General features: G+C 36.3%; 1 protein-coding gene across 7 annotated transcripts in view; it reads left to right on the top strand.

Annotated features, from left to right (window-relative positions):
• The window catches only part of Dgkb (diacylglycerol kinase, beta 90kDa), a 627035-nt gene that overhangs the window by 54428 nt on the left and 545448 nt on the right, over positions 1 to 27159 (top strand). For 6 of the 7 annotated variants that reach the window (XM_005377328.2, XM_013510618.1, XM_013510621.1 and 3 more), the window contains exon 2: positions 6113 to 6369. In XM_005377328.2, coding sequence (XP_005377385.1) covers positions 6300 to 6369 — 70 coding nt within the window. In that variant the 5' untranslated portion in view covers positions 6113 to 6299. Of the gene's footprint in view, positions 1 to 6112; positions 6370 to 27159 lie in introns of those variants that run through there. The other variant, XM_013510624.1, reaches the window with a different exon arrangement.

Raw genomic sequence — 27159 nt, 5'->3', positions numbered from 1 at the left:
TATGGGGTATGTAATATTATGAGTTGTCCAGTATAAATGATATTTAATGCTATCAGATAGATAACTTTGGCTAGTGTGGGAGCAATGACACACAGTGTGCATTAAACTTTGTTTGTCTTAAGAGAGAATTTCCTATTAAACTGCAAAGACCATAATCAGTCCACACCCTTACTTAATTGTCAACAGCCAATTTAGCCTTTGAATCAAGATCATGTTTTTTCAGACACGGACCAATGATACAAGATGGTAACCCACGGCGATTCTGTCATTGGAGAGTCTTTACTGGTCCATATTTGTTTAAGTTAAGGCCCTGTTCAGCCCCACGCTGTGATCTGATTCTGAGTCTAGTTCTGATCAATCCTGCAGCTCCCCCGCTTTCTTCACCTGGATCAGATCTGCCTCAGAATCTGAAGTCTTTCCCTGCTCAGCCCTTGTTGCATTTTCACTCTTTCATCACTCCTATGAACAATTTCCTGGTAGCATTTACATCCCTAATTCCATCTCTGTGTGTCCTGATGAAGGAAATCAAACATGAAGCTCTCGGTACGAAACAGATGGCACACTTAAAATGACTAATGAAGAGTGAGATGAAAGGATTCCTTAAGATGTGTGGGAAAAGGTTAGAAAAGCTCACAGAGTCTGGTGTTGTGTCCTGTACTTGTAATAGTTGGGAGCTTGTCAAATCTATGCTTGAAGGGACCCTATGTACAGTGTGGGAGCTGATAAGCACAGCCATGGCATGAATGTCCCCTCTAAACTCATGTTAACCTTCAGCTGTCATTGTAACAGCATTAAAAGTTTGTACCTTTGAGAAGGGATTAAGCCATAAGGGCTCTGCCAGGATAAAGGGCAAATTTGGTCTTCTTTTGCTTCTTTGTTCTTCTACCTTCCACTATGCGATAACATAGAAAAAGGCTCATGCCTGGTATTATCAACTCTATCTTGGATTCTAGAACTGTAAGGAAACATATTTCTCCTCATTATGCATCACCCGCTTTCTGAGATCCTGCTATAGCAGCACAAAATGGGCTGAAACAAGTCATTCCCTAGAGGAAAACACATCCTTCTTAGAATGACTTAGCGAGAAGGGATTGGGGTAATAAATTCCCTGATTTATTCTTCTCCAAACCTGTGCTAGAACCCACTGCCTCACCTCTCAAATTTGGCAAGTCCCAAAATACAGTACTGAAAATCTTTTTTTGTTAAACCTGGAATTCCCTTATTGGAGAATTATTCAAATTTTTACCTTTTCACACCTTGTGTTTAAACCAGAAATTTAGGAATCATTCTTACTTCCCTTATCTTGCACACAAAGTAATTTATCTGTTATCAAGTTCTGTTTCTAACATGCATCTTGACTAAACCTTTCACTTCATCTTTATAGCCACTTCTTGCAGCCATAAGCTCTTTTCTGGTACTACAACAGCCTACGAAGTGATTTTCCCACTTCTGTTCTTGTCCACTTCCTCTCCACTGCTCAGAATGAACTTCTTAAAGTACACATCAGAAAAACTGGTCTGAACAAAAATTCCTTAGTGGTTTCATATTCTACTTTGAAAATCATGCACTATCTTTAATCTGACCCTTCAGAAAAGTCATGTTGTTGCCTGAGCTATTTTTCCAGCTACTCCTGTGTCTTGCTGTTTCTTGTTCACCAGGATCTAGTCACAATTGCATTCTTTAGAGATCTAAATATTTCCAGTTTTTCCCCTCACTTCAGAGCTGCTTTTCAGACTTTGTAACCTCTCTCAAGGGCTTACCTGTTAATCAACCTATTACTCGGTTTAAAGGAAACTTTTTCTATGGGCTCCTTACTGGATATTCCCAACTGATCTAGAAGTCCAGAATTTCGACAGAATTCTGTTGCCCTTTTCCATAGAACTCTTTACAGTTTACAATTACTCAGTATAGTTGGCTTGTTTAATGTTGAGCCTTCATCCTAAACAAGATCCAGGATCTCAGATATCGTGTCTCCTAGACAATCAGTATATATATCCAGCTTTTGGCACAATGAGCCAGGTACTTTGGACTTCATTTAGAATTCTTTCTAAAATTAAATTAATAAATAAGTATAAATCAAATTATACATTCAATAATCCATTGTTTAATCAATCAGCAATTCTGTGATGATTACTTGGCCCTGCATCTTTACTGACCTCTAGGATTTCTTCCTTCTGTTTACCATACATACAATTTGGAATTTCGAATCTTTGCCACCCAGTCAATATTTTCAGGCGTAATAACACCTTTAATTTGTGTACATATGTTCTTCAGTGTACCTTAATGTTTACCAGCTCTTATTCAATGACTGGAGTCATAATGGGCTGACTTCTAATAACTACTGAAAAACCTACATTAATGCATCTAACCCATCAGACTTGTGTAGATGTTGCCTAATGACTTCTTCATGAAGAGATTGGTTCCTTCCTTAAGTATGGAGAATGTGTTTCAACCCAGGAACAATGGACCAAAGAGCCTTCCTGAACTCCTCCAACATAATTATTTCCTGCCAACAGCTAAGCAAAGTGTCACATCTATTGAGTAGATGAGAAAGCCAGAATTAAACTGCTTTCCAAAAGCCAGTAAAGTGGATCCCTCCTGACACTCATTTCATGTGCCTATAGAAAGCCTTCTGCAGGGGAACAGGAAGTCTGTGAATGCACCATAGGGATTCCCTATTGAATATTGTCACACTCTTTCTCCCCATTTATGAAGAGGCATAGACTGTAAGAAAGCACTGCTGTCATTCTCATCACCCTCTGAGGCATGAAGAATAGCTCTACCTCTGAGTAATGTTTCTCTTTTCACAGGCTTGGGATATGCTGGTTCAACTAGTTAAAAGATTTCACTAGGAAATGATTCTTCTACACCCCAGTTGATTAAGTCTAAGAAATTAAATTTAAAATGGCTAGTGAACTGAAGTCCTTAGATTGTTACTATCTGCTGAGCAGTGTCTTACTTGGTCATTTAATTTAAAATTTTTGGTTCATACACACTTTCTGCATCAGTCTTTTATTTCTTTTAATATAATATTTTGTCATAAACTATTTAACTCATATTATTTAATATTTGCCACCTAATACTAGATCTAGAGGCAACAAGAATGGTTTTATGCTCTGATGGGATTGATTAATTACCTCTATTAAATTTTCTTAATCAAGTGTTGGTAAATTGTCAGATGACCTGTGAGTAACTCTAGTTCATGACCATTCAAGGGCAAGTGAGATTTGGGAGTTTGCCACATTAAGAAAAAGAAAGACCTCTGTGGGTAGTTCAGAAACTACAATAAAAGAGAAAGGAATAATAAAAGAGAAAGGAATGAAATGAAGATATTGACTTTTTATCCCAAAATGCAAAGTGATCATTTTTCTGGCTTTTTTTTGCAATCCTTTCATTATTTTTTATTGCCTTCAAGATAACATCCAAACTTCTGTTCTTAGCATTGAAATCCTTCCAAATGCTGGTGTCTTGCTGGTTTGTCTAATGAGTACCTCTGCTCTGCTAAAACTAAGTTACAAAAACAGGAAGTGGCCCAAATGTGTTCTGCTGTCAGTTGTTTGCCCTCTGCAGCCTACTTTTTTTTTTTTTTTTTTGCTTTTTCTTTGGTACCAGGAACCGAACTCACGACCTTGAGCTTGCCAGGCAGACGCTTTGCCACTGAGCTAAATCCCCAGCCCTCTGCAGCCTACTTTACTGGGCTGTCCTCTGCTTAGCTCATGGCTCCCATTCTGAAATTTAACTTGACAGTATATGAACCTGTTGGATTTACAGCTAGTGTGCCAACATGCAGGTAAGAAGATGGAGGAAGTGATCAAAATGCTTAAAAGACTCCATCCCCGCTGCTTATTCCAATAAAGTTTTCCTTTACGGGTCAACCAATACCTTATTACATCTCACTGACCACTTCTTAATATGAGGAAACTGGGCATGTAGTCATGTGCGTGGGGATATATTCACCCCATATAATTAGGGTTTTGTTACTAAGGGAACAATGAGAATGGGTACTGGGGAGACCTCTCACAGTCTCTGCTGCACCTACCAGATTCCAGTCACCCAGCCTCACTTTCCTCACAGGGCAAAATGGGAAATCATAGCACCTTCCTTCCAGAGCAGAGCTGTGAAGGTTCTGTAACCAACACAAGTGCTATTAGTAGAATCCCACTCAATACTTAAGCCTTCAAGAAAGCTAAAAAATTACTAAATTAGCATCATTTTCATGTGTTGTATGTTTTTTTTTTTTTTTAAGTCACGGCTATATCTCCAGTGCTTTAGAATTTTGGCTGGTACCCAAGGGAGCACAATAGACGTTGCTAGAATAAGCAAATGAACTGCCATTATCATCAGTAGAGATTTCTGGGCAATGGAAAAAGATCTTTGGTATTTAAAATATTTATTTGAAATGCTTAGTTAAATTACAACTGTACATATGCATGGGGTTCAGTGTAATATCTTAGTATATAATGAATCCTTATTAAAAGCATATCATTAACTTCGGCAGGTAATAAATAGCTGGAGAGTCAGGTTTAGACAGGGACAGGTATCCAATTATTTCTGTAATGATTCAGGTACAGCTGTTTTACTCCACCCTTGAATCATTCCACTCAACACTTTAAAGCCCCAGGAGACAGCGTGTAATGTGCCAAATGTGACTGAATCATCTGTCTCCCTCTGGGTGTGGGGGTACAGAACACATCATTTTATACCAAAGCTGCAAGCAACTGGAAAGAAGGAAAGAGTTAGGATGAAATCAGTGTGAGGCCTGAAATCAGCAGGGTAGACAACACACAGGAATGTTCATCTCATGCCCCAATGCTTTTAGTTTCTTTTACAATTTGTACTTTTAATATATGAGGATCATTTTGTTTTTGTCATTAAATAGCAAGCTGCCATCTTGTACAGCTAAACACAAGAAGCTAAAAGAACAGCTTTCTTTGATGATTTGTTTTGTTGATTTTTTTTTTTAAGGCAAGAATGACAAAGATGTATATAACAGTGATGTCCTGGGGTGCTATTGAGGAATAGTAAAGAGATTCTGAAGAAGGACAAGACCATAAGGCCAAATGGACCTTGTAAACTTGGCTAATGACACCTGTATAAAACAATCCTATCAATAATACCAGAAACTGATGGATTCTTTCTAAATATTTCCTTTTCTGTGAAAATTATAATGTTAGCCTGATTGAGTGCTGAGCCACTGACTACAGTCTCCAATAAAATGCGGAAACCAGATGGCTTTGCACTTTGTTTACCTTTGCAGATTTTCTGGGGAATCTAAAGTCCATGACAACCTAGGGATTTATTTTAAAGCATGATTCACACTAGCATCATCTACCATCATTAAAGACGTCTTTCCCATATTTGGAATTACTTTAATTTGGCAAATTTATTGGAATTTTTAAAAAAATCACAAAACTAAAATGATTCTCTTTATTTGATTGCTAGGAAGAAAGTTATAGGACCCCCAAAATAGACTTGCAAGGTGGCTGCTCCTGGGCACCAGTCTAATCAAGTATTAGAGCTCTAGTAAATTACTACATTATACATGCATTGACCCTCAGTACTCACTTATACTCCTTTAATAACTTTGATCTAGATTTTTAGGGAAATGTTTAAATTTTAAAGTACCAGTGGGTTCAGACTGATCAAAATGATGTCTTTGCCTGCTCTGGCAATGTGAAATTGATACAGTTCAACACAATTTTATTTTGTAGAACTAGACCTCGTAAAGTATTCTTCATATGTTACTTTTTTTTTTCTTTCTTGGATTTTTTCTGGTATTGGGAATTGAACTCACGACCTTATGCTTGCCAGGCAGGCACTGTGCCACTGAGCTAAATCCCCAGCCCTAATATGTTTACTCTTAATTATATTTATTTATATGATTTGCTTTTAGGAAACATATATCAAATGTCATATATTTGCTTTTAGGAAACATAAATCAAATGTCAATTTATTAAAAAATTAATAAACAATTAAATATGTAGTACTATACAAATTAAAGTAAATTTAAAATACATTATTCAGAGATTGACAATCCTTTACATAATATAACCAATTTTTCCTTTTATGCCAAAATGCTAATGTTTTGCTCTGTATATTTTGCTTTTCCCAGTGTTTTAACACGTTATTGAAACTGCAAACATCCACATCAGTTCCATGTGGACAAATCGCGTATTTTGAAAGCTGGAGGTTTCTCTTCATGAAATAGACCATGTGGAATCTTTGAACCATACAATTCTGCCCAGCATCCAAATAAAGAATCTCCCACCTGGTATGTAAGAGAAATCCGAGTGTCCACCATGACAAACCAGGAAAAATGGGCGCACCTCAGCCCCTCAGAATTTTCACAACTTCAGAAATACGCCGAGTGTGAGTATTTATATTTATTATATGATATCATTTTGCATTTTTGTTAAACAGGGTGTGATTCATTTACAAGAACAGACCACAGAACCTGTCTATGATGGCAATGGATGCAGATCTGTCTCTTGGGAAACGAGTTCTGCACATGTAAGAAACAAGAAAGGATGAAATCAAATCAAACCTAAAATCTAGGAGAAAAGAAAGTAGGATGTGAGATGAAAAACAGTTTGGAAACGACAGCACCTAGAACAGAAGCAAAACAAAGGACTGGAAGAAAGCCTGATAGTACTGTAACAGCAAAAAAGGAGGACAGACAGCAAAGACAATGAGGAAAAGAAGAAAAAACATTTTACTTAAGTCAGGATAGTAAGGATATTAGAAAGCTGCCGAGAATTTAAAAGAGAGTTCTAAATCTGTAATTGCAAATGTGTACCTATTTCTATTCTTAAAAAATGTCATTACTAGTAATGACAGAAATTTTGACATGAAATAATCATTCTCACACTCAAGACAGTGTAAGGTCACAGAAAGCACACTTCACACAAAAGGAAAATTTGGCACAGAGTGACTGCATACATGTACCTTCCTTGTTTTACTTAACATTTCCTAAACTGACAAAAACATGATCTACGTATGATTTCCAAGTTTTGTATACTCCTTGTTATTGTGATACATCCAGTCATTAAGTCAATATTTCTGAGCAGCATCTTTATGGAGGGAATTCCGCCTGGTGCTGAAGGAGGTGTACGTTCTCAAAGAACTTGCAGTTTAATGGAGAGTAGAAAATAATGGAAAAATAATTCTATATGTTGACAGAATCTTGTAAGTGGAAGCAAGCAGAGTTCAAGGACGTAGAGGTTTTTAATACTTATTTGAAGGTAGGAAAATAAGAGTCTTCCCAGAAAAAGTAGGATGAAAAGTGTCCTGAAAGCAGGTATAATGTGAATGACACAGAACATGATAGTGATAAAAGGAGATTTCATGTGTGTTTGAGGATGCCAGCTGAGCCACATTCAGCCACATCACAAATTAAGGTGGCAAGTGTAATTACACTGTATTAGCTAAGGAAAATGAGACTATGAGAACGTATTTTGACTTGCAATGAGACTACTTCCCAATAAATCCAGTTTTAGTTGAACACATGGTCATTCAGAAATAGATTTAATTTGTATAACTTACCAGGTATCATAGCTTAGCAATACATCACCATGTTGAGTATCTGCTACTTATCTTCACGATCACACCTCACTAGAAGCTGCAGCTCACAACAGCTGCCCAGGTTTGCTAGAGACTCTTGTAGCTCAGAAAATGTCAAAATTCAAAATTTGAGGTAAGGCTTCTGCTGAACAAACATGGTTTTTGCTCCATCAAAGTAAAGTCGAGGTATTGCAAGTCAAAGAATTGTTAGTTGGGGATCATTCTTATATATTGTAAGAATGCTTGATGTGTAATCAATTTGTATAAATGCTTATAGAAAACCATAATAAAATTATTATGTGTGTAATTAAAATGTATTAAGATTAAGCTTAATAAGTATTTAGTAAATTGCTAGGAGGAAGTGATGCAGTATTTTTTAAAGACCATTGCTAAAATGAATATTATGAGTAGACAAAGTACGGATTAACTGTGAATGGAAAGCATAGTCTAACTTCATGATCATCATATATGCCACTAAATAAGCAAGAGAACATTAAAGTGCTAGATTTATTCCTCTAAGATATTTCTTGCATATTTAGGAAGCAAAGAATATCACTTTTAGAATGTGTTGGCATTGTAAAAAAAAAACAAAAAGAAACAAAAGCCTAGAACCATACCTGTCGTTTGAAGATCATAAAGTAATTCACTTCTCATGGTGTTCAGTACGTGTGACAAGTTCTTGAGGGCATTTACAGGTCTAATTTTTCACTTTGCAGTATGGTATTGGAAAAATGACACTCTTGCAACTCTTAGAAAAGTAGTATATTGAGTTCACTTTCTTGATATTATTCTGTGTCTTTCAGTAAGCAATTCTTATATACATTAAGTGGGTAAATTTTACTTGTTGATTTAACCTAAGTTTGCAATATGCTAACAGTGTGCTAAGACATGCTGTCTATTAAATAATTTATATACTTTTCTAAATGAAGTGGGGTTGTGGAACTCTTGAGCAGGATAAAGGAGCTCATGAAACTCCTAACCTTGGAAAACCAAATCATGTGGAACATCATAAGGAATACTTTCTCAAGTCAATTCTGATTTTTGATTCTCACAATTGCCATGACATACTTTATAACTGTGATTGTCCTTCTAACTGTTAGGCTGTTCTTGAAATTAATAGAGAACCAATAGATTGATACTGGTACAGCTTTCTTGGTTTGGCAGATAGCACATCAGACATCCTGTGTGGACATCCTTGTCCCACTCTAGATAGCGGACTCTCAGAAAGTTATGTGACATCTCTGTGTCTCATTTCTGTGCTGGTAAAATAACAAGATAGGAAAAAATAAATGCACTCAATGTCATAAGCCTTAAATTGAACGAACTATATACATGAAATAAGGAGGACAGAGCCTGGCATATTGTTAGTGGTAGGACTGTTTATAATTATTATATTAATAGAGAAGTAATGCTGTGTTCTCTTGGCTGTTTGAACATATTGTTGATGATTAAGTAGAAAAGTGCCACATTTTGCAGCATGAAGAGTCATTATCTCCTTTTTCTGCTGTAAGACTAGATTCTGCTCACAAGGTAGAAGCTTCTGGTGCTATTGGCAGCTTTAGTCCTGTGTTGTCCCCACAAATGCTGGAGGCAGCTAATGGGGAGCCCACTGCGGCTGCCTGCTGCATGCTGTGAGCATGCTCCTGCTTAGGGTTTCAGCCTGAGTCACTCCATGGGAAGCGTTTCCATTGATACGTGGGAGGGAAGTATAATTCTCTACTCTACTTTTTTATATAAAGTCATCTGAACAGTTACCAGATAGAAAGCTCTCGCTCCTGCCGTGTAGAGAATTGAGATTAGCACATTAATGGCTGTGAATGTTCCCCGCGGTGATTTTTGAGCACTGCAAAGGGTTAAGGAACTCCAAGTCTTTTCATGGATAAGAATATCATCTATGCAAAACCTACGTGAGATTTTCAAGTGATTCATTATCTGCCCACATATTGTCACTTTGGATTAGCTTTTTGTTTGACATATAAAGGGTGTTATATAGCATCTAAATTATTTGTCAAAAAAATCCTGTGTTATTATGTTGGGAACATTTTCAAACTTTCATCAATTTCATACAATTTATAGCAACTGCTGATGTAGAGTTACAAAATAATGGTAAATTAAGGCCCAGTGTGCCTAACATTAAAATCCAGTGGATAATTTCTTCCACTGGAGAGAGATATTCAGCATGACCTAAAGGAAAGAACACTAGATTTGCAGACAACTATTATTTGATGTTCATAATTGAGTCTTAGTTCTGTCTTCTATTTGTTAGTAGCAAGTCCTTGCGAACATTACATAAACCACCTGAGCCTCAGTGTTCTCACCTAAAAAGTGGAATCAAAATGTTGCTCAATCTAGGATTTAATAAAACAACCATCATCATCTCTATAAATAATAGAATTTCAGTTCCCTCTTATTAACAATATACCAGTATTACCTCACTTAATCCTTGCCATAAACCAGGGAAACAGGTAGATTATCCTCCCTGGGGATTAAATGTTGGTGTCAGATTAGCTGACAAAAGTTCTTGGCACAATAAGTGATAACAAATATCAAAATAGTAATAATTTGTTTAAGATTGATATGTCAATAGATTTTTTTATTAATAATATTTCCAAAATAAGAAGAGCTAGAACCCAGGATTAAGATGCTAATATTTGTATGAGCCACAGTCTTCCTCTAAAAGGTTTTATCATATATGCAATGCAAAGAAGCCCAACTGCTAAGTAAGACATTGGTCCCAACATGTATTTGCAGTCTCCAATTTTGATGTATTGAGCAGTGCCCTATGTGAACCCAGTGATGCTCTACCTACCACAGGAATAGCTTTTGTCATTCTGCCCACACTTCCTATTTCTGTCCCAGGAGTCTCATGCATTCTTCATTTAATGCAGATGGGGCCGGGTATGGTGGTACATGCCTGTGATCCCAGCACTTGGGAGGCTCAGGCAGGGGATTTGCTGCAAGTTCAAGGGAGGTCTGAGCTACATAGTGAGTTTAACGATAGCCTGAAATATATAGCAAGATCCTATCTCAAAAAGCAAAACCAAAGGAAAACAAACAGGCATGGGAAAAGAAAGAAAGATGACAAGAAACAATTGTAACAAAGACATAGGTCTCTTTCATTTTAAGAAACCTTTCCATCTAGTGTGAGGATATATCTTTGGGAAATGCTTTGTGTTTGTTTCATACAAGAGGAGACAAGGAAAGGACAGGAACAAAACTCAACTTCTTCCTGTGTGTGCATTTAATCCATTGTTAAGCAAATTTAGATCACATGAGAGCCCTCTTCAAATTTTCCTGCTGAGATTAGCTTTTACTTCTATCTTATGCCCTATATTAGACTGGCTCTATTTTGGGAGGCTAAACCACTTATTGATAATTACTCTCTTTGTACAAGACGAAAGGATAAATGGCACAGGGCCACTTAGCCTAGTGTCTGAGAACGCATAATTTGGTATCAGATAGAGCTGGGCTTGAGTCCTCCTGCTGTGGAGTGTACCTTAGTTTTCATATAGGTTTATGCTGATGGTTGAATATGAAATTGTACATGTGAATTCAGTGCTTCTCTTATGATCATCATAAATACTGTGATAGTGGGGTTCAGGTAGTTTAATTTTAGAGGACTTTATTTCTCCATTGATTTAGGCTTTCTCAGTTTTACTGCCTATCCAGAATGTCTTGATTTTCCTAAAATATCTTGGCTTTGCTCACACACACGGTTTGAAATTTGAATCTATAACCCTATTTCACATAATGCATGTCTCTTTTTCCTGACCCTGTTTCTTCTGAATAGCACTGATTAACTCAGCAGTTTCTGGCTCTGACCCAGATTGTATTTCTGGAATGTATGTTGGCTCTGTAATCTCTTTGCCTCTTCTCTGGCTCTGCTCCCTATTTGTTGAACTACTTCAACTAGAATTTCCTTTTGCTTTTCCTTGCCCATATGTCTCAGGAATCTTTCAATACCTAAACCTTGCAAAGCAAAATAAATAGCTATGAATGCCTAAATTCTCATTATTTTACAACCTCAAAATGTATAATTTTTGATGTGTTTTAAACATCTGTTGGTTGATTCTTCAGACTTGCCAGAAGTCCATTTTATTTAGATTTGTGGTCAAATGTTAATGTTAAAGTGATGATTTCTGTAAATCAGAATTCTGATGATTTCTGTGGTAAGACTGAGCCACATTATGCTATGAGGGAAAAAGTCACAAAATCTGAGTGGATTAAGGAATCATAAATTTATTTTTTGCTCAAGTTACATTTTCAATCTAGTCAGCAAGTGCTTTCATTTTACCCTGTGCTCAGTTGCGTCCTAGACAGATAAAGCAGCCATCAACTTTGAAAACTGGGGCTTGCTCTGCAAAGAAACAAAATGAAAATACTTATGAACTGGATGGTGGGCCTTATATTTTCTTTTTGGTAGACATAGCCTTACATTTCTTTTGCCTAGAGAATTCATATGGTCACATATTACTTCCAGGAAGATGCAGAGAAATACATTCTTTCAATCTTCCCAGTGTCAGAAGGACTGAAATATTTGGTTATATGATCAATATCACAGGAGGAAATACACTCTTTGGAACATTAGATAAATCATTAAAATGTCTATAAGCTTCAATTTCTTTATGTGCAAAATGAGGAAAATAATCCCTCCGTATAAATAATAAATCCTATTTTTATTAACAATATTATAACACAAACTGTAAAAATATTACTAAGACTTACGGATTTTAAAGATATATTTGAGCCGTAACTCAACTGTAGCTTAAAAATTATTATTCGCCGGTGCTTCCTTAGTTGCTACCATCTACATCATTGTAAGAGATGAAACAGAGGAAAACAGCAATGACTAACTCTAAACTGAACCACAATAAAACAAAAAAAGGCAGAAAATAAGTCAATCGACAGACAAGGCATTTAATTTTCTTCCTTCATCATGTATTTAGCAAACCATATTTAGTACATCTTATTCTGTGGCATTATGGTTAGTTCTGGTAATATAATATGAAGAGTGTGATACTTTTAATGAAAGTTCTTACAGCCTGTACAGAGAGCAAGAGAGGCTGAGAAATGAAGATAAAGCCATGAAATGTATTCTCTGAGTGGTATATATGCAAGACCCTAGGAAAAGTTTTGCTCTTCTTCTTGTGGATAGAAGTTGAAACAGGAACTGGATTTTAATTTTAACTGAAAGCATTGCAGAGAAGTGAGAGATGCAGAAAAGGTCCAGGCATCTATCAGAACATGAACAGTGACATGAAAGAGTTTTGGCATTAAGGAAGAATTTGTGGTGCCTGGTGGTGTGCATATACATGAGTCTGAGCATGGATGTGTGTAAATCAGCATGTGCATAGTACTGAATGCAGGAGGGAGAAATTCGGCAGCAGTCACGAAAGGTTAATCCACAAAGTCTGTAAGTGAAGAAAAAAAAAACATGTCTAGCAACATTGAGAGACAAGGTGGATATTGAATTTAGGAATGATGAATTTGAGAGATGTGAATTTCAAAAGGAATTAAATGTATCTTCAATGAAAAGGGAAGTAAAAGTCATTTAGGAAGATGTTTCACTGGTGAAGCTTGTTAAATAGGAAAGGTTATCAGAAGGTGAAGGCATTGTTATGAGTGAGGGAAGCATATATCAGAGAGAGTACAGTATCTGGAGGGAAATGAACCAATTGCAATCACCAATTAGATATAGGACTAAGGAGGAAGGATAGGGAATTTCAGCTTGCAGAACAAAGTCAATGTGGTTCATTCAATCCTGGAAAGGAATACAAGGGAGAGGGACAGGGACAGTGACAGGGAGAGAGGGAGGGCAGGGGGGAGAGGAGTGGAGGGAGGAGAGAGAGAGAGAGTTTAAAGAAAAAACAGTATTTTTATTTTACACTTGGACCGTAGGCACCAGTAGGTATCAGACTGAGGTATAAATTAGGTACTTTGACCTACAGGTCAGAAAAACCATTAAAACCACAGATACAAAATGCCTTTGCACTGTGAGTGGTTGGGAAACCATGGCCCAAGGAAAGCGAGGGGGTTCTGGGAACATAGCATTTACAAGACAGCTGGGAAATGAGATCCATGAAAACCGCTGGAAAATAGTCACCAGGAAACAAGGAAGAAGTGAATGATTTTCATCGTTCTAAAGAGGAACAATACTTTCAAAAGGTGAGGGCTAACTTAAGAAAATAACCAAGATGCACGCAGAGCCATCAACCTTTGGAAGGCGATGTTAATCTGCATTTTTAAATGAATTATGGATGAAGCAAAGTGAATGGAAACTAAGAGGAAGAATACAGATACATTCTTTCACAAACTCTAACATGAAAAGAAGATTGTAGGTAAGGTGAGGGATTTCATTCTTCACATGGGAAAAAACCACATGTTTATTTGGCAAATAGGGCAAAACAGAAAAGGAAGATTAATAACAAAAGGAATAATTTGAGATAGAGACTCTGATCTTAAGACCAAATATTTATTTTGTTTTGGGTGTATTTAATTCACTTAGGTTTAACCGTACTGCTATTTTCTTAATGTACTAGCTTTGGCCTTAAGCAAGTTACATAACTTTCTAAATTTTAATTTTACCCACTGTGTAATTAAGAAAATAATGAAGACTTTCTCAACGATTGTTTAAGACTCAAAAATATTTTGTGTGGAAATGCTTTGTAAGCAGCAAAGCAGCATATGTAAGTTAATTACTGCTTGCGTTGTTACCATTAGAATGTTCTGCATTTTCTTTCCACTAGCTCTCCTTTATTGGGGGTTGGATATCTCTGCTACTCCCCAAAACATATTTCTATTTTTTGTCTTTATTAAAATTTGAAGTTTGCATCTATGAAACAAAGTGAAAAATATCCTCCTGCTCACAGCAGCCCTATTGTCCTTTTTTCCTCTTTGAATGCAGTTTATCTTCAAATCTGGCAGCCTCTTTTAAAGCCTTCTCTAGGGATCGGAAGAAGCAAGGTTCCCCAAACTGTATACTGTGAGGCAAGGCATCGTGGAGGCTGTGAGGTTCGGAGACATTACCATGTGCACAGTGTGCTCAGTTAGCTGAAGATCCATGGATGCTAGGGGAAGCCATCAGACTCCGGGTCACAGACAGAGCACTGCATGAATCATGTCCCAGGAGGCAGCATACATATACATCATGGTAGTGGTGCTTCTCCTACTTCGGTCCTCATAGGGAAACATGAAAGGAACTAAGTGATATCTGCTCAATCAGTGGGTTGTATCACAGGAGGAAAACCCAAGTTTAGGGAACATGTTTGGGCAGGCAACAAACCTGCTCTGTGCCTAACGAGTCAAATCTCTATCTCCCAAGAGTATTTACTACAAAAAATATCCTTGAAATGACATTCTGGAACAAAAGCAGTTGGTACCTCTGTTTCTGAGACCAAGAGAAATGAACAAATGGACTGAGAATTGTTTTCCAACGGATATAAACTTATAGTAGCCATGCAAATCAGGGTGTGCCGGTTCTGTTGAAAATATAGATTTTCCCATTGAGCTGCCTTTCGGTACATGCAAAGCTGTTCTTGAGCACAGAATTTCTTTTTTTGTTCTCTGATCTCTTTCTTTTCTTTTCCCTTTGCCCCATTCTTAACATTCTCAAAGTGATCCCATTTGTGCTCTACATTTTGAAAGCAGGATGCTTGCTCCATTTTCTTTATTTGCCCAGGGAATAGGAAAGGGAATCTAGTTTTTGGCAGTTTAGAGCCTACTCATGCAAAATGGCTATTTGAGCAGCTACTATTGCCAAAGGATGAATGGCTTCCAGAAAAATTTCAGTTGAATTTCTTACCAGATTAAGTTAATCCATTGTCTAACCTCAAGACTAAGGTCAGTGGTGATAATTTCTCATGGTGACATTATCAAAAAGGAGCAAAATGCTGGTGGCAACCATAGGATTGCAAAGCACAGAACAGTCCCCAAGGTGTTTACAATATTCTATAGAGATCTGTGGCTTATAGCTTTCCTAGGGATATTAAAGCTTGGTCCTCATGTTTAAAATGTCCTGCCTATGAAAATTCTCTCTTTGGTAATTGAATCAAAAGCACTGCCTTAGTTAGCAGCGATTCAAGGAGGAAGTCCAGTGAAAAGACTCCATAATGTTCATGAAAGAGAGAATACATTTTAGTTATTGGTGGGATACGATTTGGTTTGACTCTTTAAGTAGTTTATTAAAAAGATAGAATATCTCATTCTGATGGAAAAATACTATATATTTATATATAGATATATATATATTTGTACATCTATCTATATCTATCTGTATCTATCATCTATCTATCATCTATCTATCTATTTATCTATCTTTTTAAATATACCTTATTGGAAGGACACAAAATTCCTCTTACCCTTCTTGCTCTATTTTCCTCACAGGTGACAGAATTTCAAAAACCAAAGAACAAAAGAAATCCGAAGCAAACTTAAATATTTTAGACTCTCTTGAGCCAAAACAATTCCCCAGAGATATCTAGTGCCTTCTTTTTTCCAGGGTAGAAAATCATCTCCAATGTTTTCTCTCTTGTTGTGTTTCAAAGACATCAGGTATTACTCTCAGCATCTCTGGGAAACATTTCTGAAGCTACGATAACTGCTGCCACATACCATTCACGAGGCACCGCTATTTGGTGCCTCAGTTAGTGATAATTTCTGCCACTTGAAAAGATGCATTCTGACATAGCTCTTCAGACAGCCTTATTTTCTTCTTTCATTCTTCACTGTTATAGTCACTGAGATCTGTGCTAACTTTCTTTTTGCTAGTTTATTGAGCAGTATGATAAAAACGACATGGTTTAGAATTTTAAAATACACCGTTAGTTGAGCAATACTACATCTCATAGAATCCACTTGGAAAGAAATAAATTCCTAGAGTGTACAGATAAAATTCCCTGTGTTCTGCAATTGATTTGGCTCCATAATTACTGAGCCTGCATTCCAGAGAACTCTCCCTCAGGCATGCCTTGGTTTTGTTTTGTTTTACTTTTCTTTTTATGTACTCTTTCATATTCCTAAGTATTTGAAAATACCCAGTGTCAAAAAACAGTTTATATGTATTTGGCTTCTTTTCACTCTTACCTGTAGGCTAAAATAATTGTAAAAGCCCTGTGGTATTTTCTGCTTCTGTCTGATTATATAACTGGGCGTAGGTCATGTAAGGGCAACGTCCTAAGAGGCCAGTCAATCTGTGTTATAAGTGAAGAAAGATGTTAGAACTGACTCCAGTTAGTACAATCAGTCCAGTTGAAAGTTCTGGGTCAACCTGCACCATTTCTGATATGGTTTTTCTTCTGGTGGTACCAGAGACTCCTGCCTTATGCAGATAACTTAGTGTATTCAGATTTCTGATAGATATGCCAACAATCACTGTAAGTGAATGTGATCAATAATCCACAAAATGGTCTCAGTAATTACAGCCCTCTGAGATTCTTTCTCCAGGCTTTCTTCATGTTAGCTTAAGCACTTTGCAGTATTTGCATTTTTCTCAGGCTACTGCAGGATAGGAGCTCCTGTAAGACAATACTTATTGCCAGCAACCCTACCCAATCCAATACCATGGATTTTGTCCAATTCTAAGAAAGAATGTCTTGGAAACATAATTTGACAGTTGTGGTACACTGTAGGGTCAGCAGACCCTACAGGTGCCAGAAGTGGGCTGTTCTTTGGAAGCAATCCCTTGTACTTACCCAGTGATACAACCTCTACGCATGAGGCTGAGACTTAGAAGCGCTCATTGAGACTTGGAAGTGCTACATTCCTACCATGTGTTGTGCCCACCAACACTTCAGCTTTCAAGAAGATATATGTTTTAAGCATTATAAGCATTATATATATAAGAATTATATATGTAAAAGCATTATATATATAATATAGCATTATATATATGCATTATATATATAAAAACATTATATATATTCAGAATTATATATACATTAAGCATTATATATTAAGCAATTAAGCATTATGTATATGTTAAGCAATATATATTAAGCATTATATATATATATATGTATATATATATATATATATATAAAATCAAACCTCTTCAACTATTTCTACTTTTTCCTGATTGTCCATAACCAGTCTCTCATCTTTGGTTTTCACTTGAAATAGAATCACAATGATGTTCTGACATCATTGGGAGATTGATGTTGGCATAATTTCGCAGCGGGTTGTATATTGCTCCTAACAGTTCTTGAGTGAGCCTTAGCTGGCTGTTTTTCTTACAGTTTCCTCTCCAGTTTCCTTTGGAAAACTACAGTGCATCACAAAACTGCATGTATTTATTTTCTCTTGCCTTGGTGGTGAAGAATTCATATATGCATCCTGGCATTTTCTAATCTTTTGAACCTTTGCTTTTCAATCTATTGATAGCACAGACATCAGTAAAATAGAGGTGGTGTCATTTTCTGCAAGCATCTCCAGATCCTCCACACCAGAGCTTGGATTTTAATTCCCCACATTTATTTGTATTTTAGAGTCAGCATTTCTGTTGTATAAATATGGTTTATTCAAATATTTCTTTTCTGGAACTTTCTTAGTAATCTCACAAATATTTTGAAATTTCAGCACCTCATGACATGTGGTAGAAACTGTGCTCCTTAACCATTATTACCACATAAAGCCAGTTTGTGCATGGTTCATATGCACCACCGCATATCCCACATGTTTCTTGTAAACATTGCATAATAAACAACAAGCGAATTATTCCCTAAACCATTCCCTTGCCCAATATTTCTTGCTGGAAATTTCTTTAAGGGATCATTTAAATGAACTCACATAACATAGCTTGGCCTTGACTTTAGCATGTTCAGTCTGTGTTCTTTCAGCAAATCCACTGCTGGGGTCTGAGTTGTCTCTCTGTTGTTATTTCTTTCTCAAAACATTCCATACATCTCTGAACATGCACAGTAGCGGACGCTGCAGCTTCGTGTGGTGTGTATGGATTCTGGAGACACCATTCAGCAGGTTAAAAATTTGGGGCAGTGCCTCACCAATTGTTTCCATACTGCTTGTTACTCCTCACCATGCACTGAAGGGAGGCCAGGTATAGTTTGTCTTCTACGATGGACATGAGTAGCTCACAGAAAGCACACCTTGAGTACAAAGAGTGGGGAAGAACACTTGCTCATTTGCTGTGTGACCTTTCCTCTCTGTTTCCCTTGCCCTTTAATTTTGTCCTTTGCAGCACCTTGGCTTCATTCTGCCTGCGTGTTGCAAGCTCAAAGCTGGTAAGACTATGAACTTGGTGCCCCGTGTAGAATATGTCAGCTGTTTGTTACTTACAACATCATCCCATAGGAGAAAAAGATGCTTCCTTGGGTCTATGTTAGAGCTTTCAGCGTGCATCTTTAAGGCAAGCCAAAGGTTTACATGGTGATATTTATTATCCCTCAGAGCCTAGTTCAATAGCAAATAAAACACAATATCTAACATTTTAGAAGATCTCATTAAGAGTGCATTATAGGTCACATTATTCCACATGCCCATGTTTTAACTATATTAACATGCTAATCTCCACAGGAAATCTACAAGGCCAGTAATTATTGCTACTGCCATTTTCAGATGAGGAATTAAAGCTCAGATAAATTCAATAATTTGCCTAAAGTCACAAAAATGTTAATAGAGAGGCATCATTAAAATTCATTGCATTGTTTCCAGAATCCATGCTTTTAGTCATTCTGCTGCTCTTGCTTTAGACATAGGATCTTTCGCATGGTCTTCTACTAAAAAACAAAGCACAAACCAGCCAAACTGCTCCCGAATGAAAACAGAAAGGAAGAAAATTAATAAAGGGGTCAGAAAGCTAAATTCTGGCAAAAATTTAATTATTCATAAAAGAAAAATGTTTCCTGTGATTACACAGATGAATAGAAAATATTGTACTTCCTGGAATCCTCCGGCCTGGAAAAATGGGTAATTTTGAAAGTGCTTTCAGGATATCCTTCGAGGCAGGGTGGAGGTGACTCTGATGCACAGGGAATTCATAGTCATTACAGAAGCAATGAGAGACTCATGAAATAATCAGAGGTTATGGGCAGAGGCTTCCATGGAGCGGGTATTTCTTCTGGGCAGATCTCATTTCCAGGCTTCGGTGAGAAGAGGGGTGATGAGGTCAGCCGAATTGCATCAGGAAGAACTGAGAGGCTGGCCTCATTCTCACCATAAGTTTAACTCCGCCTCCTTGTGCATGCCCCTGAACAATGGAGGCAAAATGAAGCGGGCTGCATCAGGCAGCAGCTGTGAGGAGAAACGCCAAGATGTAATCCAGTAAGCGTGCGTAGGGAATTGTGGAGAATTTATGCAACTGGAAAAGTGACATGAATTAGGTTAAAGTTCCTCCATATCATAATTTCCCTTTCTCCTCCATCTTACAGTATATCCTTTGTTAGTATATTGTAGGGTTAAAAGTTCAATTATGTTTTTATGAATGTTAATCTTAAGGAAAAGAAATTGCGTGAACATTTTAAAATGTATTTTTGGCTACAGCATCACACTGCTAGCCAGTAGCCAGCTAATAGCATGGTTCAGTTAAATACATGCCCAATTTGGAGAGTAGTACATAAAACTACATAAAATGCCCTTTAAGGGTCTCTTTTCATTGGCTGTAGAATCACATAATTTTACACTTTTTGTTTATTTTCCTAATATGTTGTGTTCCATACTTAGTAACTCCAACAGCGATAGTATTTTAGTGAACGTATAAGTTGAAGCAAAACCAAGAAATTTTTAAATGAATTATGCATATATATACATTTATATGTACGACTGTCTTGTGTATATAACTTGTTTATGTGCATGTAAATATAAGTACATGTGTGTAAATAACGTATGTACACATAGGACATGCATACCCATACTGAGTGTTATATATACGCATGTATACACAGAGCTCACACATAGGAGGTAAGCACAGGTTCCACAGGGCACCGATCTTCTCTTTCACTGCTCTGTGCGTGCCCTGAGTGACTTGAAGTGGCCCTCCAGCCACACTTACTGGGTGTGATTGTACACTATGATCCTGAAAGTCAAAGACCAGGTCAACAAAGCAATCCTAAAAATAGAATTGTAAATATACCGATTTTTAAAAAATCTTTGATGCAGCGCACCACAGTTGTTTCAAAGCAAATCATATACAAAAGCTTCTCCAGGTTGAGAATATGGAAAAAATTTTGAGGACCTTAATGCTTTAACAATATATAACATAGCTTTTTGAATTCTGATGAGGAATACCTTATTAATTTTATTCTATAAAATAAATTTTATCTATCTCTCACCTTTTCTATCCTGTCCCCACTTCTCTCTCTATTTTTCTAATTCCTCCTTCACTTCCCTCTCTGACCTCTCCATCATAAACTGAAAAAGAGACAAAAAGATGTCCCTGCAGGCAAAAATTGTTGCATTTTTTAACATGAAAACTTTACTTAATTTATCCATCAGCAAAAAATAACAATAAAGAGAATCATGATCTGAATATAAAGGAAAAGTCAATGGGTATGCAGGTTATATTAAAATAGTTTGGTAAGCAAAGATATTTGGTGAATTATATTTAGTTCTTAAAATATATATTTTATACTTATTTATTTATTGTATTTATGAAGTGCATATTCTTTTCAGGTAATTGCCCATTCCTTATAGATTGTTTAATTTTACTTAGGTTGTAATTTTTATTACTGGTTTCATTTTAGTGGCAAGTTGTTTGTACAAGGATATCAAATTTAAAACCCTTCCTTTCCTTTCTGGTTTTTTTTTTTTTTTTTTTTTTTTTTTGAGATAGGGTCTTCTATGTAGTGCAAACTCGCCTTGAACTCACAAATGTAGCCCAGGTTGGCCTCAAACTTGTGAAAATCCTCCTGCCTCAGCCTCCTGAGTGCTGGTACTACCAGCATGCATTACCACATCTGGCTTTCCTTCCTTTTTCTTATTAGATAGAAACTGTATTTTAGTGCAGAGAATCATTTTAAATCTGACATTACTAAGCATGGAAAATTAACTTTTTTAGTTAGTTCTTATTTAATACTTGCTAAAAAAAAATTCCTCTATGATTTTGTCATCTTCTCTTTAATAAAATGACGTCAATATGTTTTTCCTCTAAAATCTAATCTCTGATATATAAAAATAGCTGTAATTGAATTGGGAAAACAATCTGCTGGCTTTAGGAAGAAAAAGTAATAATTCAGGAGAGAAAAACAGTGTTTAGAAGAATCAATTAAAATATGTTTTTAGTTTATCTACACATTTTCTTATTGTTTTTGTTACTTCAGTAATTTTTCCTCCTACCTAATTTAAATTTTACTGAAATCTGTTTCCTTAATTAGAGTTACATACAGATTTTTTACTTAATTTTCTGTTAATGTGAAAAAGATATATTAGGCCCTCATAACAGTAAGAAATGTGAGAATTAAGCATAAATTTAATCCTTAAATTTAAAATTTAAATTCGCAGTAAGAGTATATATATTAGTTTCCGTTCTTGGCTAACCCAACTGAAAATGGATTGTATCATTCCTTTCTGCTTAAGATGTTGAGTAGAAAGGTATTGTATTTGAAGACACTGCTGATTTCTGAGAGGAGAGAATAACATTTATGGAAATAGAACTTCATGTGTTTAAATTGTGCCTGTTACTACAGTAATGGAAGAAGCTAAAACTCTTTCTTATTGTATGGTTTATACTCATCCTCCCTTAAACTCACTAGCTCCCCTCTTTATTAATTTTGAGGACTTGCCCCCTCTGTAGCCCTTCTCCAATTTAACTCTTCTGTTCACTCTCATTCTTTCAATCTGTCAAGAAGCCTGAGAATCACTTGTCCTGTAAGACCTTGGCTAGACTTCCCTACATTCCATTTCATTTACCTGACTGATTTCTGGCGTCACTGATCCCTGGAACCATTAAGCCTAAGGTTGTGACATTCATATATATATTTTACTTATCTTACCTAAACTCTTCAAATTACATGACTTAGATAATCAATCAATCCCTTAAAATGTTTACTTTTCTTGCTTCTAGACCAATGAATTCCTCTTACTTAGCCCATTTCTGGAATTTCCTTTCCAATCTTTTTTAGAGGTTTTTCTTTCTATTCCCAACCTTCAAATATTGTTTCTCCTGGATTATTTTCCCTTTTTAAAACTTAACTTTAATTTCCCATCTGATCATCTGTTCTCATGCTTTAAATACAACATATGTGACAATGACTTCCAAATGTATATTTCCGAATTCATCTCAAGCATTTCTAAATATGCAGCTGTCTAGTTCACATCTTTGATTAGATGGTTGCCTAGATCTTCACATTTAATAGTTCAAAACAAACTGGAATTCATGATTCCCTTTATGCTCCATCAAAATAATGCAAAAAAGCACAACTCTACTCCTTTTACATCTTGCCTTTTGAGTTTATATTATCATATTCATTGTATAGATTTCAAAAGAGGTATTACTCATATCTGACACCCACTTTGTGTTAAGCCTCAACATATAAACTGTTAACAAATCAATTAACAAAAGTCAAGCTCCCTACCTCTACTTTGTGCTGCACACCTAGTTACCCGTGTTTGTCTTCTGAGACACCATGGAACCCTCCTTCTTGTTCATACTGCTTCCCTATTCCAAATGCCAGGGCCCTCTCCAGCACATTATCTTCAGAGAAGCCTAAAACTCCCTTGGAAGATATGCATCCAACTATGTCATTACCCTGGTCAAAACTTTGACTTCCCATTGTACAAAAGGTAAGATCTAGCTTCATTACCACTCAGTGTAAAATTTACATGCAGACTCTTCCCAGTTACTATCTGTCTCTATATTTTCTCCATTTCCTGCACCACAGTGAATGTGATTTAGATTTATGTATTTGTTATTTTATTTATTTTCATCGCCTCTAGTTTTTGAAGGTATTGCTCTTTTTCACAAATATATATCCAAATTATATAGCTAGCACTGAACACATGATGAGTACTTAATAAATAGGGGTCGATGAATCAATAAACTCATAAGGAAAATAGAGAAAATAACTTCAATATTAAAGGTTAGCAGGTGCTTTGATATAATTTAAATATTTTTTGACCTTGAGATTTCACTCTTCTTTATCAGTGGTGTGTTACTGACTTATGTGCATATAGACTTTAAAAAAAAATATCTGAGTGATTGGGTGACTGTGGAATAGAGGAATAAAGTGCTGTGGAAACCAGGTAAACATACCCAGAGAAAGGACAGATAACATCTTTGTAAATGCCTGAATTTTTTTCCTTAAAAGCCTGGTTTGAGATAATAATTAGAAAATTTGGGTCAAAAAAATGATCTGTGGGCACATGGCAGTTCTCTGGGTCTAGATTGATTTACATACAGGCCCACATGATGCTCTTGACTTTTCAGAGTTCCAGCCATGAGACAAACTCTACTACCCTTGTGGGTTAGAGCTTCTTGCCTTAAGCCCAACAGAAAGGTCCTGTCAAGGAGTGAGAACCACGCCCTACGGCATTGCACACATGGTCACTCAAACACCTCTCACCTACTCATCCAATGACCAGCTGTAAGGTTGTTCTAAGTATTTGCAGCTTTCTTATACTTCTGATTAAAGTTGAAGTGATTTGAATATTTCAATAAATTTACCTGATTTAAGACTTTAGTTGATTGGCAACCATAATGGTAAAACTTCATTTTCTAATTATATATACAGTTTTAAGTGATTTGAAATGTTTTAAAATGACCAACCTAAGGAAATTTTTTCATGCACTATGATAATAGGCACCAAAAAGGCTGTCACTGTTGAGATTTCTCTAGGATCCTAACATTTTACAAATTATACTATGAACTATCTGTTAAAATATACTGTGGTACAAACAGTTTTGCAGACAGTTAAAGAAACATTAGTATATCCATCATAATGTTACATAATATGAGATTGCCTACCTATTTTAGTAAAATTCTTATCAGCAAGACACAATATCCAATCCCTGCAGTGCTTAAGAGGAGTGTGTTATTTTGGTTTGAGAGATTTCAAGTTGAGTGGATCCAAAGCAAGATGACACGGCAGAGGGACATAGTGGAGGCAAAGTTGTTCACTTTATGGGAAAAAGGAAGAAGAGGGGCCAAAAGAAGGAGCTGGAAAGGGAGAAAATCTCTAGTTAGATACCTACCTGGTGACCTGACTTCTCAGACCAGACCCTACCTCTCACAGCACATTGGCTATAAACATGAATAACCCAATTACCTTCCAGAAGTCCCATCAGAGAGAGCACATAAGACTCTTGGTGGATATCTATACATAAACCATAGCAGTTCCTACATGTGTCTTAAAGCCAGAGACCATCCTTAGATAAATGATAGAATGGTATTAGGTAACTCCTATTATGAAGTGGCATCAGAGAACATATTGAAATAAATAAAAAATATGTATTACTCTTCTCTACTTTCTTGCTTCATTGAACTCTTTTCCCAAGAAGATTTCCATAGGCCATATGAAATGTGTGTGCTGGTGCTGGGGATTATAAAGACCTTTGATGCTTATGCCTATTCGAGTCTCAATCTCTTTGGAATTTGTTGCATTTATTGGTGATGTCATTCATCTGACACTTCATGTAGTTTTATGAATTCACCTGGCATGTTTATTTGATGTATTTTTGAACTTTTAAAGGCAAATTGTATGGGTAAAAACATTAGCATAGAAGAAAACTGCATAGGATTGAATTTAATCCCTACAATCTATGCAACTTTGGGCATGATAATCCATCTTTACATCTCAGTTTCTTCATCTATAACTTGTAGATAATTCCCATAGGGATATAGTACTAGCATTTATATTACTGTTCATTATTGTTATTGGTCTAGAAAATAATTGTCTTAGAATATATATAACCTGAGGGCAAGGCTTCTATTTCTCACTTGTCCTCCCCGACTATGCCCATGAGGTACTAAATGAAGATAATGTGAGAAGAAACAGAACATGGTAAAAGAATGAGTTGCTGACATTTGGGAATGAAAGGGTGTGGACTGAAAGAATCCAGGAGGGAGAGAAATAGGGGGAGAGCAGCAGCATAAAGAAGAACTCAGGTAGCCTAAGATTGGATACACTCAGTCATTTTAATGCATAATTAAATATTTGCTACCTTGTATTCAATTTTAGGTTCTGAAATTTAAAAAGTTAAATAAGGTGGGTTTGCAGTGCATATAACACCTGAGTTTAAGACTCTGTATTTCCATACAATGCCACCCTCTTTATTTTCTCTCTTTCTCCTTCAAATATCATCATTCCTGTATGTAGCTTTGGACCATACAGTAATCCCGATACAACTCATATTAATCTGTTATCTGTTGCCACCATAACACAGATAGGAGAGGTCTTATTCTTGTTTCTTTTTAAATTAAGTTTATTGGTACAATTTAGATATACATAATGATCACATTCATCATAGGGAATTTGTACCTATGTCTGACATATGCTAGTTCCTCTTTTTTCCTATTCTCTTCCCCTTTCTTCACCCTGTGTTCCCCTCCTTATTTACAAAACTTGGCATCCATTTTATCCTTTTCTCCCATGTTTTCTTTTCCCTTTCTCCCCCTCACCTCATTCCCCTTCACTTTTAAACAATTTCTTTGTATTTCTCAAGATCTATTATATATTTTGGTTCTTATTTAGACTTTTAATTTCTCACACCTGACAGATAATTCAATATTTACACATGTATGTCAAATTTATTTAACTCAAGATTATGGTCTCAAGGTGCATCCACTTAGCTATAAATGTCTCTAGTGTATCCTTCTTTATATCTGAGTAGTGCTTCATTGTATATTAAAACACATATTTTTATCCATTCATTGCTTATGAACATTTGGGCTGCTGCCAAGATTTAGCTATTACAAACTGTGCTTCTATAAACATGGGTGTGCAGAGATAGCTGAAATATGATAGTTATAATTCTTTGGGAAGATGCAAACAAGCATAGTACCTGGATCAAATGAGATGTTGTCCTGGTTTTTTGAGGAATTTGTACACTGATATCCACAGTGGGATAGATGGTCTTTATCTCAACCTTATAAAAGCTGTGTATGACAAACCAGAAGCCAATATCACACTAAATGGTCAAAAACTAAAAACTTTCACTCCAAAAATCAGGAATAAGACAAGAATGTCCACTCTCACCACTCTTATTCAATATAGTTCTGGAAACACTAGCCAGAGGGATTAGACAAGAGCAAGAAATAAAAGGAATTAAGGTAGGAAAGGAAGAAGTTAAATTATCATTACTTTCAGATGACATGATGATATGAAGACCCACAAATTCCACCAAAAGACTTTTAGATTTAATAACCAGATTCAGTCTTATAGTTGGATGCAAAGTTAGCACTTAAAAATCAATAGCATTCCTGTACACCAACAACAAACTCACTGAGAGAGAAATTAGCGAAAGCACAAATTTCATAACAGCACCAAATAAAACAAAATACTTAGGAATTAATATAACATAGGAAGTAAAAGTTCTCCACAATGAAAACAATAGTACTTTTTAAAAGGAAATTGAGGGGGCTGGGGATTTAGCTCAGCGGCAAAAGCGCCTGCCTGGCAAGCGCAAGGTCGTGAGTTCGGTTCCCGGTACCGGAGA

This window comes from Chinchilla lanigera, unplaced genomic scaffold (genome assembly GCF_000276665.1).
Source record: "Chinchilla lanigera isolate Chin_1 unplaced genomic scaffold, ChiLan1.0 scaffold00009, whole genome shotgun sequence".
Classification (NCBI taxonomy): domain Eukaryota; kingdom Metazoa; phylum Chordata; class Mammalia; order Rodentia; family Chinchillidae; genus Chinchilla; species Chinchilla lanigera.
The sequence above is the reverse complement of the archived record's forward strand: the minus strand, read 5'-3'. Positions and strand labels throughout refer to the sequence as shown.